Raw genomic sequence first — 20,218 nt, forward strand, 5'->3', positions numbered from 1 at the left:
TACTTTCTAAAGAAGAACAGATTGGGATAGGAGAGCAGAAGGCAGGGGTAAAGGGTAGAGTGGTCAGGGATGATTTTGGAAAGCAGCAGTTTCTGCCAAGAGTTGTTTCCTAAGTATACCAGGTGCTTGAGGTTTTGTACAGAGATTCGGTCAGAGACAAATACAGGATTTATGTACTGATACCAGTAAATCATAGTAAGTGTGTTCCAGTAGTGTGTATCAAATAGAGTCATCAGGTATAAAATATGCAATGCAAAATTACAATGCTATTTTATGTATATGTATATATGCGTATATATTTATATAGATAATACAGCATTACATAAAATATACATATATGTTACATATATGAACATATGTAGCAAAATGTATGTGCATATACATATATGAATGCATATTTTAAAATGTCACCATGATTAGTGGAAGAGAAGTTGAGAGAGAAGATTGCAAAAGTTTGATTTGGTTTAGTAACAGACAGTTGGAGAGTGATTTTCCTGCTGGTTCAAGCTGAAGGTGACCAGTGAAAGACAAGTCTCTTAATTAGAAATGATAAGTTAGACCAAAAGAAAGCCCATAAACTTCTTCCCCACTTCAAGCAACTGAGAAATTGTTTTCCTAGGAGTTACCAGCTTCTGTTATTTCTTTCTTTATAAAGTGGCTGAAATAGTTGTGCTCCTCTTACTTTTTACTTTAATAAAGGGGAGAGCTTAAATATGAAATGTTGCATATAGAAATATGAAATGTTCCCTACAGAATAGGCCAAGAGAATGTAACTATAAAGTTCAGAAATTTTTAATCATATCTTAAAGTCAAGTTTGAGAGTGACTAAAACTCTTATCACCCAAATATTAAATTTTAGATTATTCTTTGGGAGCCACAGGTGATTTCAAACAATAATTCATTTAACCATATTTCATCTTTAAATATCATCTTTGTTTAACTAAGACTGCATTCAAAAAAGCTTTTTGAAGTTTCCATATGACATGAAGGGATATTTTTAAATATTGCAAGAATTAAAATATGAATATGGAAAAAAAAACCAAACAGCACATTTAAAAATTATAACAGATGAGAAACAGCAACCAATTAACTTTTGGTTCTCCTCAGCTCAAGACTGTATGGTTTTTAGATAAATAACCAAGCTACATAAAATAATCAAACATAAATTAAATTAAATAATTTTCATCTAGAATCAAGATGGTACCCACTCCATGCCATGTACCAGATGGTGCTCAGGGGTCTGGTAAACAGGTGGCAGGAAGCAAGTTTCTATTCTAGGAAAAGGGGGAAAAAAAGATTGATTCATTTCCACATTTCAGTTCACAGGAAGCAGTTTTTAGCCAGTTTTGCATAGTCCAAAATATCTGAAAATGTTCCACTGAGACAAACAACATCTGGGTAATTTGATTTTTTTTTTTATTTGTTGTTTAATGGCAAGGAAGGCAATAAACATTTGGAAAGTAAGATTTAATTCTTTTAATTTCTTTGTTTTTCATTTTTCCAGTCATCATTTTTCACTCTGAGATTGTTTTAGTTTTGCAAAAATGACTTAAGAAATTTAGCAATTCAAGTTTATGCCATGATTTACTAATGCATCTATCATATTTTTCATTTTTTTATTTCTGTTTTAAAATAATCTCTTTTGCGCTATTTGAAATTCAGATACTAGCTTTAGATTTTATTCAATTGAAAAATTTTCCATTAGAGACTGAATAATATCCATTTTGAAATTCTAAGAGATTTAATATCAGTGATTGAAAGACACAGGATATTTTAATTTTTTAAATTCAATATTAAATGCAATCTGCACAGAATCTGAGGAGTTTTTAAATATTTTAAAATGCTAGAGGGAAAAAAATCTAAATTTCAAAGCTAAAAATGACAGATCCAGTTCTGATATCCAAAAAATATAGATTGTAGAAAGAATTTCCAATTTTAAGAAAATAATAAAACTCAGAGTCTTCTTGATAATAACCGAACAGGTTTCTTCACCTGGAGAACTCCGCCAAAAGTGAGAAGTTTATTCCAGTCTTTTTTTGACATTGTTATTTGGAGTCTAGACTATTCTCCACTGAGCTCTCAATGCAAGTGTACCATTTTCTTGGTCATGCCAGCCCTCAGCTGGGAAATTCAAAGTGAAGAAGGTTTAAACACCAACATAAGCATAGGTTATAAAATGGAATGAGATTTTGAAAGCCAAGAGGCGCAACTGCACATTCCAGTAACTGGTCACCTAATAGGTAAGAAAGCAGCTTTGGCTGCAACCCACTTTATTCTTTACCTTGTTTTCTACTTGGTATTAGTTACATTTTGTATTGTTTAAAATATTTTTATTTTATGCACAAAGGAGAATTTTAATTCATTTCAAAAAACATTTATTGAGTACCCGCTTATGAGATAAATACATAGTAGGTAGTTTGCAATTAGGGTATCTACTAATCTTCCCATGTTAAGTAGCTGAACGATCACATGAATTTTTCGTGAATAACATATTAATTAGATATTGCTATGAGTTAAATACAATATTTTCAATAGTTTCATAATTGCCAGTTAAATTATGCATTAATATTTCCATGATCATTCTTTCTAAAGTGCAATATTAGTAGTTTCAGTAAAGTAGCATTTTAGCAATTTTATATGATGTGTATTTTCTGTATTCTATGAAATCATTTCACTGATAGAGAATTCACTTGAAACCAAATTATTCATTTTAAATTCCAAAATGTGGAATTTAGGCCTCTAAGATCATGTTCTTACTACAGATCTAGTTGAGGTCTTTGTCTGCAAGAGAACATCTCCAATTATTTCTTTGTTCATACAGATATTGTTCATTATTACGCAGCCACAGGTCAGAAAATAGTTAATATTAATGAATTTTAATTTGTAAATCATTATAGGATTTCAAATTTTTCAGTTTTAAGAATATGTCAATTCAAATGAGAATTTTTATGCCTATTCCAGAAAGTTGCCTAGAAAGATTATCACCATGTGACAAGGAACATCTGGGCATGCAGGGCTATGGCCTCACAAGTTTAGATTTGGATTTAGACAGGTGCATGTCAGAATAAGGGTATGTAGATTAATGCTAGGCTGCAGGATCAAAGGCAAAAGGAACTAGAATGAGAAATGAAATAGACAAAGGGCAAAATGAGAAATCTGAGGTCGAGGTGATTGTGTTGAATTGGTATGGGAGGACCCTGTCAGGTTTGGCTGATGCAAGCCCCAGAAGATCATTTATGCTTACTTCCCCTCCTTTTTCCCCAAATACCTCCAAATGACCTGAGTAGTATAAGGGTTAATTTCTAATGATCCCTGTTGTGCTGAGTTAAATGCAACTGGACTAGAATGAGATGAAGTGAGGTGAGATTTGGTCACCCTACTGACCTGAGGGGAGAGAAATGAAGCTGAGGGTTAAATAGGACTGAAACTAGTCTAGTTTACCTCTTACTAAGTTAAATAATATGCACTTCCAATATGCTACTAGAGATAGGTTAGAACTGGAGTTGAAACTTAACTGAGGCTGAAACAAAGATGAGGTACAAATGAAACTGGGAGCTGGAACTCAGGATGAACTAGAGCTTGGGTTGAACTAGGGATACAACTGGGGCTGACACTGAATTAGAGTCAGGTTTGAAATAGAAGACAGCAGGGGCTGAGCCTGGAGGTGAGGCTGAGCTAGAACTGGGGCTGAATTAGAGCTTATGTTGAACTAGGGGTATAGCCAGAGCTGAGGCTGGAATTGGGTCTGGGACTGAGACTGTAGCCAAATCTGGGGTTAGCTCTGGGACTGAACTAGAGCTGGGGTTGAAACTAGAGCAGAGGACAAGCTAGAACTGAGGTTTGGGTTGAGGCTGAGCTAGAATGGGGACTGGGACTGAGGTCAGAGCTGGGGTTGAACGAGAGCTGGGGCTGGGTCTGGGGATGAGCTGGGGCTGGGGTTGGGGCTGGGGCTCAGGTCAAACCTGGGGTTGAACTAGATCTGGGATTGGGGCTGGTGCTGAGCTGAAGCTGGGACTGAAGCTAGAACAGGGGCTGAACTAGAGCTAGAGCTAGCGCTGGGGATGAACTAGAGCTATGGCTAGGGCTTGGGGTAAACTAGAGTTGGGACTGAAACTAGAACAGCAGCTGAGCTAGAGCTGGGGTTGGGACTAGGGCTAAGCTAGAGCTATGGCTGAGGCTGAAAAAGAGCTGGGATGGAAACTAGAACAGGGCTGAGATACAGCTGGGGTTGGGGCTGAGCTGAGGCTAAAGTTGGTACTGAACTAGAGTTGGGGTTGGGACTAAGGCTAAGCTAGAGCTGGGGTTGGGGCTAAGCTGGGGCTGGGGCTGAGCAGGGGCTGAGGTCAGACCTGGGGTTGAACTAGATCTAGCACTGGGGCTGAGCTAGAGCTGGGACTGAAACTAGAACAGGGGCTGAGCTAGAGCTGGGGTTACAACTGGGGCTGAACGAGAGCTAGCCCTGGGGCTGAGCTAGAGCTGGGACTGAAACTGGAACAGTGGCTGAACTAGAGCTGAGGTTGTGGCTGGGACTGAACTAGAGATAGAGCTAGTGCTGGGGATGAGCTAGAGCTACAGCTAGGGCTTAGGTTAAACTACAGTTGGGACTGAAATTAGACAGAGACTTAGCTAGAGCTGGGGTTGCAACTGGGGCTGAACTAGAGCTAGAGCTAGGGCTGGGGCTGAGCTAGACCTGGGACTGAAACTAGAACAGGGGCTGAACTAGATTTGAGGTTGTGACTGGGGCTGAACTAGAGCTAGAGCTAGCACTGGGGATGAGCTAGAGCTATGGCTAGGGATTGGGCTAAACTAGAGTTGGGACTGAAACTAGAAATGCAGCTAAGCTAGAGCTAAGGTTCCAGATGGGGCTGAGCTGGGACTGGGGTTAGGCTGGGGCTGAGCTAGAGCTGGGATTGCAGCTGGGACTGATCCAGGGCTGGGATGAGCTAGAGACAGGACTGGGCAGGAGCTAGAGCTCCAGCTGAGGGTGCCTTAGAGCTGAAGCTAAACTGAAGCTAGAGGTGTCTGGAGATGGGGCTTGGAATGAGCTAGGGCTAGAGCTGGATCTGGTTGAGGTAGAATTGAGGTTGGAGCTGAGCTAGAGCCAGGGATAGGAGTGAATAGAAACTGGAGCTGGGTTACAGCTTCTACTAAGGATTGCTGGAGCTAGGGCTAAATTAGAGCTAGAAGAGGAGCTAGAGAAATGAATGAACTGGAGCCAAAGTTGTGGGCAGACAAGAGCTAAGGCTACTAGGATTGGGGCTATAGCCAAGCTAGAAACAAGAGGAAAAACTGGAGCTAAAATAATGACGAACCTAATTTGGATCTGGAGCTAAACTAGTGCTTGGTCTGGGGCTAATTCTGAGTTGAGAACAGAGTTAAGCCTAAGCTGGAACTAGAGGGCTCACTGAACTTACATTGGAGCAGGAGCTGAGGCTAGAAATTGGACCAGGCTAGAACTGGGGCTATGGAAGAACTAGAACTGAGAATAAAGCTGAGGCTGAGCTACAGCTAGTGCTTTTCAGGAAACCTGGAGCAAGAACTGAGGCTGTTCTGGTGCTAGTTTTGTTATTCTGGTCTGTCTGACGTTGTGTGACCCCATTTGGGATTTTGTCAGCAAAGGTGCTGGTGTAATTTGCCATTTTCTTGTCCAGCTCATTTCACAGATGATAAAACTAAGGCAAACAGGGTTAAGTGACTTGCCCAAGTTCACATAATGAATAAGTACATGAGGATGGGTTTGAGCTCAGAATGATGAGCCCTTCTGACTCCACACTCAGTTCTCTCTCTGTTCCACCTAGCTGCCCTGGACATGGGGCTAAAGTTGGGACTAGGCTAAAGCTAAGGCAAGAGTTGGAACTGCAGCAACAGCTATGACTGGGACTAGAACTAAGGTTGACACTCCACTAGAATTGTACCAGATCTCAGGCTGAGTTAGGGTTAGAGTCAAAGTTTCAATCAGGAATGAGGTTCAGCCAGAACTAAAAGTGACCAAGCTAGAGGCCACAGCTGAACTGAGCCTTCAGATCAAAGGGGTTGGCCTGGAGATCTGGTTGGGTCTCAGCTAAGGTTAACATGTACTAACTTCCTACTAAGCCAGACTGGAGACTGTTCTCCATTTTTCTTCCTGCTAAATTTGGGCTGGGCATGGGACCAGGGTTAGGCTGGGTTTTAAAGCTAAGACTGAGCTCTGTAAAGAGCCCTTCTTGGAGGTGAGCTGAGTATGATTGGAGGTTAATCCATATAGACCCCCTTCTGAGGTGAAGTTGAGCGGGTGGGAAGCAGACTAAGAATAGTTCATACTGATACCCTGGAAAGTTAGGCTGGTTCAAACTGATCCTCTTCGGAAACAGACCTTGGCTAAGCTAGGCCTAAGCTAGGACTAAGGAAAAGCAGGTCTGGGCTGCAGTTAGTACACTATGGGGCTAAAGTTCGAATGAGTTTGGCTGAGCTAGTTCAGATCCATGCACACTTCCTGCTGAAGCTGAGTTGAACTGGACAGGGACTAAAATTAGCCCAAAAAATTAGTGCCCTACCCAGTCATCTGAGTTTAACTGAGCTGAGGCTTTTCTAAATTGGCCCTGTGTTGGAATTGGGCATATATAGGTTGGCCCAAACTGAACAATGGAATAATGTGCTTAAAATTTAAACAAGAAGGTAGGCTAATCTGGAACTGCTGATCCCATGCCAAAGTTATAATGATTAGTCTGAGGCTATCCTTGGTCTTTTCTAGACTGAGTTGAAAAAAGCTGAGCTAGAAAGAACTGAATTTGTGTCAAAAACTGTCAGCTCAGCTCATTTCAGAGCTACTTCGTACTGGAGTAAAAGCTGAGCTAAGTTGAGCTAAAATGGTGATCCCCAACTAAGACTGGTCTAATTTTAACTAAATCTGTCCATGAATTCCCTCTAAAACTTAGCTGTTTTGCTCCATACTAGCAGAACATGAAGCCCATGTTCTAGGCCAACTCCTACAAGGCTTTTACTCACATCACAGGTGCCTGTCTCCTCAGGTTAGTGCTGGGGCCTTGAAATGATGAGTCATTTCTCTTTTCTCCTTGTCTAAAAAGATGTTATATCTGTGGTTCTGGGTATTGGATGTCTCTGGGGAACTAAATACCCCCAACTACACACACACACACAAACATACACACACACACACACACACACACACACACACATGCACACACACATATATTGTCTAGATTTAGCCAGGAAGGAGTTTTTCTCCACAGGTGGGTGACTAGTTTCTCTAACTCTATTTACCTAGAACTTAGGTAGAACCTAGGCTTAATTGAACCCATGAAAAGTGGAAAGCTCTTTTTTGCAATTTTAACCTAGAGTGTTTGACTTCTCTCTCTGTAGAATGGAGCCTAAGGATTTGAGTGACCTGAGATAGAGCTTAACTTAGATCATATAAGACCTCTACTTTTGACAATGTGCAGCACTGGTCTTTTTTCACTGAAGGATTCTAGGGGTTCTTAATGTTTTTTGAGACATGGGCCTCTTTCTCTGGTGACATCCATAGATTTCTCCTTAAAACAAAATGCATAAAGTAAAATCTGTAAGATTACAAAAACAATGAATAATTTCTTTACATGCATAGATCCCGGGATAAGTTTCCCTATTTAGAAAATTTCCCTATTTTTGAAGAGAAGGATTGGGATTTCCATAGGGCTGATCTTCAGAAATATATATCCTCATGTGTGGTGCCTTCAGTGACAAAACTGCTTCATCTTTTGCTTGGATGCCAGGCCTTATAGGGAGTCCTAGCTCCTTTTCAGGGTGGATGAGTATAAAATGGGGCATATGCAGGGGATACATGAAAACGAATGTATGATATACACTCATCTGGAGAACTCTGGATAATCATCTCACTACATTTAACCTGGTCCAGCTTCTCACTTATGACTTTACAGACAAGGAAATTACCCTTTCTTCCTCAGCTTTTATTTCAGCCCTGCTGAAAAGGCTTTTATTTTTAACATTGTTCTTCTTCTTTCCATTTTGTCCTCCTTTATTCTCTTCTTTAGCTACCCCAGCTGCACCAAACCTCTTCTCCCTCTCCTCCTGTTGGAGTTCTCAAGAGAAAGATGCTCCTGTGGCTGTGGGTTGTTTGGCTAAGGATTTTCTACCTGATTCCATTAACTTCTCCTGGAATTACAAAAACCAAACTGCTGTGAGTAACAAAGATTTAAAGATCTTCCCATCTCTTATGAGTGGGAGCACATACACAGCCACCTCACAGGTGATCCTCCCTGCCAATGATGTCTTCCAAGGACAAGATAGCTACTTGGTGTGTAAGGCCCATCATCCTAAAGGCAACAAGGAAATTCAAGTTTCACTCCCAGGTAAGATCTGAAGTACAACTCTTTCTTTATCTCTTCTTTCCTCCCTACCCTTACTTTGGATTCATGAAGCAGAACTAGTTTACAGTTTTGAGGGAAACAAAACATCTCAGCAGATAGCACAGAATGTATGTCACACTCATAAGTATTTTATACACATACATAAGCCCATATACAAATACACAACAAATATATAGACACCCCGAAGTGCATACACACATATGTACTTGCCCATCCTCCTCCCTTGCTGTAATGGGCTCAAAGAAGAGATCTCATTTAGGGGAACTGTTACGCTGCTCTCCATTCAAATACTGATCTCTCTGTTCCAAGCTTTTTTCTATCCACAGAATCATCCCCAAAGAAAGAAAATAGACGCAGAAAGGGGCCAAGAAAGGGGAGGATTTCTCTAGACAGGCAAAGCTAGTAAAAGCAAAAGCTTTCTTTTGTTTCTGATGTATCAGGACGTGGACCCAACTCCCCTCAAACTTCCTGGCTTATTCTCCTATTCAGATATCCACGTCAGTTCCCCGAACGTGACTGTGTATATCCCACCTCGTGATGCATTCTCCAGCTCTAGCCTAAGAACATCCAAGCTCATCTGTCAAGCCACCAACTTCAGGCCAGACAAGATCAAGCTAACATGGCTTCAAGAGGGCAGGCCAGTTCTGTCAGGTTTCTCTACAAGTCAAGTCCTACCTGACGGCTCTGGGGCCTACATCCTGCAGAGCAGCCTGACTATCAGTGAGAATGACTGGCTCAGCCAAAGCACATTCACCTGCCGTGTAGAACATGAAGGAGCCCAATTCCAGAAGAATGTTTCCTCAACCTGTTTCAGCGGGGGTAAGTGATGCTTATGATGGAACACCTCTGAAGTGACTTAAAATTCCGAACTTCTAAGGTTCTACCTAATGGCCCTATTTATAGGAGAGCCTCAGAGAAGTACTCTTCCCCAGGAAGCCCTCCCTAGTTCAGGGCTTGGACCCAAAAGAAAGATGAGCCAACAGGCCCAGAAAGACTCCTAACAGGTTGAAAATATAGATTCCAAATACCAAGGTTTTAGTCCTGGTGATCTTACTTATTTGGGAATGAGATCAGCTCTGCTAGACATGAATCTGGTTTCTCCAAGAGCCTCAAACACTGATAATGGCTGCTTAGTCACTTATCCTGCCTCGTAAGTGGCTGAGATCAGTGATGCTTAGGATCCTTTTCTCTTTATTTACTTGTATAGAGGCCCCTGGGGGGAAGGGTGCATGAAAAATGATCCTAGATCTTCTCTCCAACTGGAGAATGTTCACATTCTCCTTCTCTAATGAAGAATAAATTAAAGGAAATAGAAGCATATTGCAGCATGAGCATTTTGATTAGACATAAGAAAGGGAGTCCTAGGAGCTTTACTCCACAATCCTTGGAGTTGATCACTGAGTAAAGGTGGGAACAGTCTTCCATGGGAACCAGGAAGAACATAGGAAATTCTCATATCTATGAGGGAAGTTAATACCTTCCTGGAAGAGTAGTTCCAAAGAACTCTGTAGAACGTATCAGATCTATAAGGTTGGATTGCTTACCACTTTCTCAAAAAGAAGAAAGCACTTAAACCCACTGCTGAGTATGCAAGAAGGAGGGGGTATAAAAAGAAGGAAAAGATTAAGGGAGAATAAGGATAGATCGATAGCACACACTACTGGTATTTGTAAGGCCATTATAATTTTGTCTCAATTTGCTTCCTTTCAGAAACTAAATGTAATTTTTCCTTTAACCTAGGCCCAGAAGCACCCATTGAAGCCTTTGTCATCCCCCCCTCCTTTGCAAGTATCTTTGTTACCAAATCAGCCAAATTAACCTGTGTAGTCACAAATCTTCCCAATTCTCAAAATCTAAATATTTCCTGGACCCGTGAGAAGGGAGACCCTCTGGAAACTACCGTTAAGGTGTCTCCCAGTCACGCCAATGGCACCTTTACTGCTGAAGGAGAAACCACAGTCTGTACAGAGGACTGGAATTCAGGGGAAGTATTCAAGTGCACTGTGATTCATCCCAACCATCCTGTTCCCTTGAAGAAAGAAATCTTTAAGCAAAGGGGTAAGTTAGTTTCCAACTTTCTCCTCCTTCTTCTCATCTTTCCTCCCTAACCTGAACCCTGTAATTGGCCCATTCAAAGTCAGATGATACTCTCTTGGAGGCCATGTGACCAGAGGTGGGGAGCTTTAAACTCTTGTGAAGTCTCTGGGAAAACTTTGTGTTCATTTGCCTAAATCTAGGAAAACCAAACCAGAGGATCCAAGGCTTTTATCCCTAGAACAAAAGCAATAAAGTCATCCCACAAAAGGTCTAGCCCTTCCACATGCTGCCCTTGGATTACTGGAAAAGACTGAGATAATCTCTCAACGTGAGCCCCATCACACATAACTCTTTGTCCCTAGGATTTCAGAGAACTCAGGAGCCTCTTTTCCAACTCTCTCCTACTAGATCCCAGACTTACCACAAGACTCTCATCCCTTGACTCCTGTCATGTTTTTAGGCTGTGGTTATGAATTCTCTACTCTCAAATCTTTGATTTTCAGGTCTGCTTAATCCAATAACCTCTTTGCTCACAGGGGCTGTTCAGCATGCACCAGCTGTCTATCTGTTGCCTCCAACTTCTGAGGAGCTGAGCCTGAGGGAAGCAGCTACCTTAACCTGCCTGATGAGGGACTTCTCCCCAGCAGATGTGCTTGTCCAGTGGAGGCACAAAGGACAGCCTATACCCTCAGAGAAATATGTCACCAGCATCCCCCAGCAGGAGCCCCAGAAAGACGGTCTCTACTTCTCCCACAGCATCCTGACAGTGTCTGAAGAAAACTGGAATGCAGGGGATTCCTATACCTGTGTGGTGGTTCATGAAGCACTGCCCTTGTCGGTGACCGAGAGGACCGTGGACAAGTCCACTGGTAAACCCACCTTCGTCAATGTCTCCCTTGTGCTATCTGATGCAGCCAATACCTGCTACTGAGAGGGTGTGGTCTTGGCCAGTCTCTTTTTACTGTCCCTTCAAGTCCTACCCTCAACATCTAACTCACTCATGGGGCAAGTTCTGGGGGTTTCTATGCCAACTGAATTCCCCAAAGGAGTGTATAAGATCATGTGACTGAAAGAAGATACTGCATTTTACAAAAATTAGAAATAAAAAAATCAACTTTACAAAGAGGCATTGGTTCTCGTTCTGTAGTAAACAATGGTAATCTGACTGGCCCCAAGCTTCTCTCTGTTCATCATTCCATTCCTGAGCTTCTTCCCTCATCTTACCTCTCAAATTACACATACCTACACAAGCACGCACACACGCATGCACACACGCAAACACCACCTTAGACCTTACTTCCCTCATCCAACCTGATCAACTCTCCCCAACTTTACTCCACACTTCAACTCCACATTGTTTGGTTGCTAGAAATAGATTTCATATTTTTTAGTCCTTCAGAACAAGTTTTGGCAGAAACAAACCTGACAACACATATGCATTTGTGGATACACAGGCACATAAACATGCATGTGTGCACATACACACACACACACACGCACACACCATCACTAGACTAAGTCATTGGAAACCTCTTTTCTGGAAGGGAAGCATGAGCACTGGTAGAATTCTGACAATCCTACTATCACGTGGGATCCATGGACTTTTCAAAGATATCCTTTTGCCTTTTAGTAAGTGTAATGTGCATGTTCTCCACTTAAAATATTCAGTCTTCTGGGAGAGAGGGGAAAGAAAGCAACGCCTCTTACAATGGCCTCAGTTGTGTTACCTCCATACTTAGCCTAGCAATATAGAATTTAGAACTCCTTGTCCCACTGATCATTCATAGCAGTCCCTTTAATTCCTCAGTCTTGGTTTTGAGTGAAAACCTAGCTATTTCATCTTCTCATGCCCAAGGGAGTGCGACTCAGTGTCCCAGGGATGAGTAATTTCAGACTCAAGAAAATAGGTCACTTCAAGACAATGATTGCATTTCCTCTCCCAGTATACCCCATACCAATGATCCTCTAGTGTCTGCCTTAGGTATGTACATCGCATCCAAAGAAGACAAGTTGATAGAACCAGAATAGAAGGTCAATATTTAAGACTGAGGGTAGAGTTGATACCAAATGTGACTTTCTTGGATTACTCCCATGGAAGAAGTCACCTTTTCAACGAAATATCAAAGAGGAAAAGGAAACATCAAGAAAAGAGAAATATCTAAGGGAACATCCTACTTGAAAAAGCCCACCCTTCTGGGTTCCTTGTTAGAAGCTACATGAGGATGGAATTTAGGTGGCCCAAGAAAGATCAGTGACCCTTTATCCAAAGAACTTGTGGCTCTAAGTGAGCTTGTACATGACAAGGGAAGAGAAAACTTATTCATAAATTGCCTACTGTCCAAAGATAGAAGTCTAAACACAGTATGAGTATGAGATGAACTCGAGTATGAGATGAAATACCTAGTTAAGGGAAAATTAATATTTTCTATGAGGACTCTTTGCAAGATCTTTCATCTGCCCTGAAACACATTCATCTTAGCAAAATACTAGTCAAGTCAACCTAGAGGACATCTGTCTGTGATGAAGTTGATGTGCTGACCTACAAAAAAACTTACTTTTATGTAGAAAATATTATCTAATATGCCTGAATAGCACAGAAGCTAGACAAACCATTTTGCTTCCTTAGCCAACCTTTTCTGAAATCTACAAATAAATCCATTTCTAAACACATCCCACATCTGTTCTTGGGAACTCAGGAAGAAAATCTAAATTCCTCAAGAGTCCACTGGATCTTTTACCCTAAGCTCAATTCCATTGTAGCAGAAGTACCTGAACATCTTGTGCAAAATCCAGGCTATAGAATGTCTTACTTTATGTAACCCAACCTTAGTTTCTCCAAGAGATCAGAATCTATTGTCCTCAGTAACAATCAACAATGATTGTTGATACGTACTGTGGTCTAACCATAGAATCAGGAGGGACTTCAAAGCCTTCCTTCTGTGTAATAATGAGTTCTTAGGGAAAAACAAAACTGTGAAATCCCTTTAGCTTACATACAAAAAGAGACGTAGACAGAAAGCTAACATTCTGTTGCAAAACTGCAAGAAATTATGCTACAAAAATGTGAGGACAGAAAAGGTAGAGATAACAGAAACTGAGAAGCAGTGAACAATAGAAATGGTGCCTTAAACAGCATCCCAATGTAGTTATTGGGATAACAGTATGTAGTAATATAGTGTTTACTTTGAACGTTGGGATGTTATCTTTCTCCATACATTTCCAACACCTGAGCGGCTTTATGATCCAAGTACTGTTTACCAGTTTATTCCTTCTACATAGAGCTCTAAGTATTGCCTTCAACCATGACTGAAGGGGGAAGAAGGAAATGGAAGGTGGTATCATCAATCATTATTTTCAGTTTCTTTATTTGCCCCAGACTTACATGGTCATGGAAAGATATTCTCAACCAGCACAATAGGTTTCAACTACATTCTCTTCTTTTTTGTTTTGGACAACGAGATAAGTAGCATGGGACCCATTATGTTGGAGAAAACACTAAGATATCGCTTATCTAACACCTTGATTCATTTGCTCTAACAGTGGGCTGCAGTGATCTCTCTGCTCACTTTTCCCAGGGAAGGTCTTCTCTTTAACTTTTGATTCTCTAAAGAAAATATCTTTCATAATCAGTTTAGGAAAGGAGAGTCTTGAAATCAACCATAATTGATTACACTCTTGGCTCCTCTATTCCCATCCCCCCACCACTGGTTTAGAGTTCACATCCATCTTCTTCCAATCATCCAAAACTTAAGTCACTGAAGAAAATTTGAGGACTATATCAATCCTCAAAATTTCTCAGATTCAAATAAGAATACAGGTGGAATTTGTTCCTAAGAGAATAGATGAATTAGGAAAAGCCTAAACCAAGATTTTAATTAGCAGGAACAGACACATAGATATGCACATTCACATGTCCTTACACATAAATGCACTCATCTCTCATACTTATGATCTTCATTAATTATCATCATCATCATCATCATCCTCATTCTCATCTCTCTCTGTCTATCTCTCTCTGAATCTCTCTCTCTGTCTCTGTCTCTCTCTCTCTCTCTCTCTCTCTCTCTCTCTCTCTCTCTCTTCCTTTCTAATATTGATCTCACTGTTCTCACTGTTCTGATCATCCATAAGAGTGGCACAGTTAAATCACTCTCAGAATTCATTTTAAATCAGAATTCATTTTTAAATAGTGACTTTAATCTCGTCGTCAGCACTATAAAGGGATCCTTGTGAGACTGCAGTGAAAGTTTCCCTTTTTAAATGCATTTTCATCCCCTTCTCTACATTTCCTGTCACCCTAATTCTTTCTGAAGATGGTTGGGTTTTGTTTTTTTCCAAGTTTCTAGCTTTTTTCATACTTACAACCATCTTATTCCTAGACTTCTGTCTCTGTTCCTGGAGCAAGACCATAGACTTCCTCTAGAAAATGTCATGCTCATAGAAAATATATCTAAGAGTCCCTTATTTAGCAGTTTATTCCTACTAACAGCCTCTCCCAAGTAGCAAATCTTCTGTCTAGTCCTAGCCCCATAGTGACTGAATCTAACACTGCTCTTTCTGTTCTCTATCATTCAAAATCCATGAAGAAGGAGAAGTTAATGCTGAGGAAGAAGGATTTGAGAACCTGTGGACAACAGCCTCTACTTTCATTGTCCTCTTCCTGCTGAGTCTCTTTTACAGCACAACAGTTACTTTGTTCAAGGTAAGAGGACAGGGATGCTTACAATTTGAACAAGAATGTGCCCAAGGAAGTATGATGTGGGCACTCTTTGTTTTTAGCTAAGTTATTTTGTCGTTATTATTAGGTATTCAGATAAACCTAAAATATAGTTATACATGTATTTAGGCAACAATGCTACAGATTTCTAACATGAAATGGTCATTTAATCTTTTAAACATGCATTCAATTGCATGTTTAATACTGTAAGCATTTCATATATTTTCTACTATAAATTACTACTTGTTTGAGTATGCTTGCTTCTTATTTTGTGGTTATGTTCATTTGACATGTTTCATGTTTACTTGTTCATTGTTTTGCATATATACTCCTGTACTATATATAAGGTGTGTAACTTTCCCCTCTTCCTGTACCTTACACTCCCCTGCATATCCTTCCATCCAATGACACCAGACTTTTTGTTGTTCCTAGAACAAAACATTGCATCTTCAGACCCTAAGCATTTTCACTGTCTTTCTCCTGTGCCTAGAATGCTCTCACTCCTCACCTCCATCTACCTGCTTCCCTAGCTTCTTTGAAGTCCTAATTTAAATCCCATCTTCTACAGGAAGCCTTTCCCAATCTCTCTTCATTCTAGTGCCTTGTCTCTATTAATCACTTCTAATTTATTATATGTATATATATATATATATATATTATATATATATGTGTGTGTGTGTGTGTCTGTGTGTGTGTGTATCTCTGTGTGTATATATATATATATATATATATATATATATATATATATATATATATATATATATATATATATATATATATATACATACACACACATACACATACATGCATATATTTGCTTGCTTGTTGTCTTCTCCTTTAGATTTGGAGCTCCATGAGGGAAAGGATTGTCTTTTGCCTTTTGATATCACCAGTGCTTAGCATAGTACCTTACATATTGTAGGTATTTAACAAATATTTATTGACTGTCTTAAGGCCTCATTTATAAGATATATAGAGGTTATGTTTGGGTCAACAAAGTCTTAATTTTACGTCCCTGTAGGAAGCACAATTTGATATCTCTCCACATCTATCTGGAAAATACCTTAGAGCCCCTCTAGTGCAAATCTAGAATTTTGCAGATGAGGCAACAGAAGCCCAGAGACATTAAGGATCTTGTATAATGTAACACAGTATTAAGTATCAGAGGTGGGATTTGAACTCAGGTCCTCTGATTTCAGAGTCAGTGGTATTTTCACTACACCACTTTTATTATTCCAAATCAGGGGTGGGAAACCTGTGGCCTCGAGGGTACATGTGGCCTTGTAGATCTTTGGGTGTGGCCTTTTGACTGAGACCAAGTTTTACAGAACAAATTCCTTTATTAAGGGGATTTCTTCTGTGAAGTTTCGATTCAGTAAAAGATCTGCACTTGGGGATTTTATGTGGCCTTGAGGTCATAGGCTTACTACCCCTTTTCCAAACTATCTTCAATGAATTCACACAGGTCCCTTTTTGTCTCTAACATTCTTTCTCAAAAATGGTCACAAGAAAAAGCATGCATCTATTATTATTTATAATAATATTTGACATCTTCAAATGCCCTTATATTAATTGTATCATGGTAAATGCCTACCATGGTTTAGAGGTAAAACAGATATCTGCCCTGATGAAGAAACTGAATCTCAGAGAGATTAAAATGACCTACATATTGTCACATAGCTAGTGAGTGTAAGGTGGAATTTGGATGTAGGTCTTCTTAACATCAAGTGTAGCACACTTACACTATGCTGTTTCTTTATTTTTCACAGGTGAAGTAAATTCATGCTTGAAAGACGTACATCTGAAAACAAAGCTTGAACCAAAAGAAGGAATAATTCCTTGAAGGTCTGAACCATGCTCCTCTTGCTGACTGATACAATTGATACTTTCAACTATCCTTGGAAGACCAAGAGACTCCCAAGCTTGTAGGGATGATGGAGATGGAAGAAGGGTGGACTTAACTTTCTATTTCTATGTGATTTTCCCACATCCTCTTATTACTTTATGTAGAACTCACCTCTTGCAACCTCTTTCATGTCCTCCCTCCTAATATTAGAATTGAAAAGACAAAATGCATATTTCTTAATCACAAGTAATTGTATTTTACTAGTTAACAAAACTAGTAAAAAATAAAGGTTGTTATAGACCACAATGTCATTTTGAAACAAAAAAGTATATTATATTGTCACAATGGCTTTTATTAGAAACGCTATAGAGTAAAATTCCCTGACATTCTTTTCCTGTCCTGGGAACTAATTGCTCTCCATTCATCAGAGATTCATGTATGTCTATGTTATTCTAAAACTGAAAACCAAGTTTTGTTTTATATTGGGAAAGCAAAATGATCAGTGTTTAGGGGTAGGACCTGGGAAAGGTAATATCATTGAGGAAGCCATGGGTATTTAAAGTTATTACAGTCCTACAATAAATTCTGAACTCTGAATGAATAGCAATAAAAAGTATTAGAACATCATAAGCTAAACATCTGAAATCACAGTGAGAAAAAAATATTTTTAGTTTGTTATTTTAAAACATTGAATTTAGAGCCTCTTAATATCTTTTTCAGGGGTATTTCATCATAGTAAGTCTTGCCTATCAAACTCAGCTACATCTTTGTTCTAGACCATGTCAGTGGCCCATTTGTTAAGAAAGTATCTTCTTCCAGCATACATTTCCTGAGTTAAAAAATGCTTGTTCTAAGATTACTTTCAAGTTTTTGCTAGGCTTGTCCTATATAGACTTAAAAACAAAGAGGGTTTCATTGGAGCTTCCTATGTTAACAAAGAACTACATTGGCTTAACTGACAATCCAGTATAATATATGTTCTTTACAATCAGAAATGGTCACATTGTCTCTCAAGGAGAAATTGAGCAATGATTGCCATGCTATTTATCAAAGGGAAACCAAAATTCTCTGCAAAAGAACTACTGGGTATGGTTACTGAGCCACTGACACTGCTCTTTAAAGTATACAAAAAACTGGGAGAATTACTACAGTGCTGGATATAAACAAATTCCCAGCTTCCATAGTCTAGTGTACCAATTTCTGGTAAAATTCTAGAAAGGATCACTAAATATATGGCTTCTTGGCACTTGGACATGTAAAAAATCATTAATTACTATGAGCCAGTATGGATGAATTCAGTAAGAACTAGTCCTATTACAATAACTTTGTTTCCTTTTTGATAGGATTATCACAATAGTAGACAGGGTGAATAACAACATAATGTGCTTGAATTTAAGTAGAGAATTTAATAAAGTCTTTCATAATACTCTTAAAGACAAGATTCAGTTCAGATCCACTCTTTGTATATGTGTGTGCACATATTTTTTTTATTTAAATGAATTTGAAACAGATTGATGACTAGACCCAAAAAGTGTTTGTTATGGTAATGGATAAATTTCAACCTCAAAGGAGGTCTACAGTAGAGATTCCCAAGGCTCTGGGCATTGCCTAGTTCTGTTCAATGCTTTTGCCAATGACTTGAATAAACTGTTAAATAACACATAAAATTTACAAATAACACAGTTAAGGAAAGAGAGTTTATATACTGAATGACAGAAGAAGGATAGGTTGGGAATGAATATTATAAAAGTAAATGATAAAATCCAACACTTGAATTCAAAACATTAGCAGGAAAAACTTCAGTAGAAGAGGTCAGGTGTTTCTAGATAACCAAGCACATGAAAAAAGCCTGGAAGTTTCAGGGACCTGTAAATTAAGCGTTTCAGAAACGTGATGTTGCATCCAAAAGAATTAATGTGATCTTATCCTGAATAAATAGCAACAAAGAGATAATTTGGAGGACCAGGAGGGGTGAAGCATGAAAGAGTCTTGGTCTGCTCTGCCCTAGTCAGACCACATCTAGAGCATCATGTCCAGCTCTACATTTGTGCAAAAGGATGCTAACAAGCTGCAGGGCAATCAGAATAGTAAAGGGACTTGAAATCTAGTTACACAAAGATAAGTCAAAGGAATAAGGGATGTGAAGACTGGAGAAGAAAAAACTGGTCATTCAAGAAGCATTATGCTGAGATCTAGAAAGGCCAAAGACCAAAAACAAACAAACAAAGAACAGTCCCTGCTATCAAGAAACTTGCCTTACAATTTTCTTCCAATATTTGAAATACTTTAATTACCATTAAAGCATTTTATTTACAAATATATTACCTATAAATAAATGGATACATTATATCTAGTCTTGTGTGCTTGTCTTCAGACTTCCAAACTTTTTTTGTCTTTTGGAGATTGTTAAATGCAGCTTGTCTAAGAAGGAGAAGGGACTATATTTAAAAAAAAAAAAAATTTAAACTATGGGAATGATAGTTGGAGAGAAAACCCTTTGAAGACAGTGTATTTCTAGATATTCTTTTCTGCTCATTTTGTGTCTATTTATTGAACACTCTGACAAAGTTTTTAAAACCCTAAAAGTGATTATTTGAAAGTTTAAAGAAATGTGAGCAAAAGAGAGTACAAAAACACTGGCATGTGAATGTTGAATGTCACCATATGCATGAAATTACCTATATGAGCATTTAGTATTTCAAATTAAATTCTTTAATCAAATTAAGGTGATCTGTCACTGACAGTGTAGCTATAACTTTCTCAAGTTACTAAAACAAAACTGGCAACTTCAAATTAAGACATGATAAGATTTTGATACACTTGTTTGGACATTAATGAAATACTTCTAAACACTGATGTGATATGGACAGATTCTCAGATCCTTGTTGGATGAGGTTTTTTTAGTCTAGGTGAGGGGATATTGCAATCCTCAAGCATATGTTTATCTTTGCTATATTGGCATGATCAGTGGTTTGTACATTCAACAGTAGTATTTTAGCAAGTTTTATCAATCAGTAATATTTTTGTCTCATAAATAAGAATTAAAAATCACTTGGACGAATGGATTAAAATTTGTTGAGTATAAAGATTGAACTTAAGTCACTTTAGTTTTAGTAAATGCTTACTGTATTAGTTAAGGGTAAAATGCTGCATATGCTGTATATATCCTGATTCTATTAAAATAAAATTTTAAATCGAAAAAAATAAAGAAATAAAGATGAAGATGAAAGTAATGACTTCCATTTTTTTTATTAT

General features: G+C 38.9%; 1 protein-coding gene, 1 long non-coding RNA gene and 1 gene segment (V, D, J or C); all 3 read left to right on the forward strand.

The window, feature by feature from the left end:
* The window catches only part of LOC140517968 (immunoglobulin alpha-2 heavy chain-like), a gene marked incomplete at its 5' end in the record, with an annotated part of 937,512 nt that overhangs the window by 1,061 nt on the left and 916,233 nt on the right, over positions 1 to 20,218 (forward strand). The window lies entirely within an intron of this gene.
* On the forward strand, positions 1,198 to 11,525 carry LOC140529426 (Ig mu chain C region-like). The segment is given in 6 exon segments: positions 1,198 to 1,243; positions 2,187 to 2,240; positions 8,028 to 8,345; positions 8,853 to 9,182; positions 10,104 to 10,421; positions 10,937 to 11,525. Coding segments are annotated over 6 exon segments (1,461 nt in total).
* On the forward strand, positions 14,600 to 20,196 carry LOC140517972 (uncharacterized). Its single transcript, XR_011971799.1, has 2 exons — positions 14,600 to 15,102; positions 16,887 to 20,196. It is a non-coding gene; the product is annotated as an uncharacterized lncRNA (long non-coding RNA).

This window comes from Notamacropus eugenii, chromosome 1 (assembly GCF_028372415.1).
Source record: "Notamacropus eugenii isolate mMacEug1 chromosome 1, mMacEug1.pri_v2, whole genome shotgun sequence".
In the NCBI taxonomy this organism is placed as follows: domain Eukaryota; kingdom Metazoa; phylum Chordata; class Mammalia; order Diprotodontia; family Macropodidae; genus Notamacropus; species Notamacropus eugenii.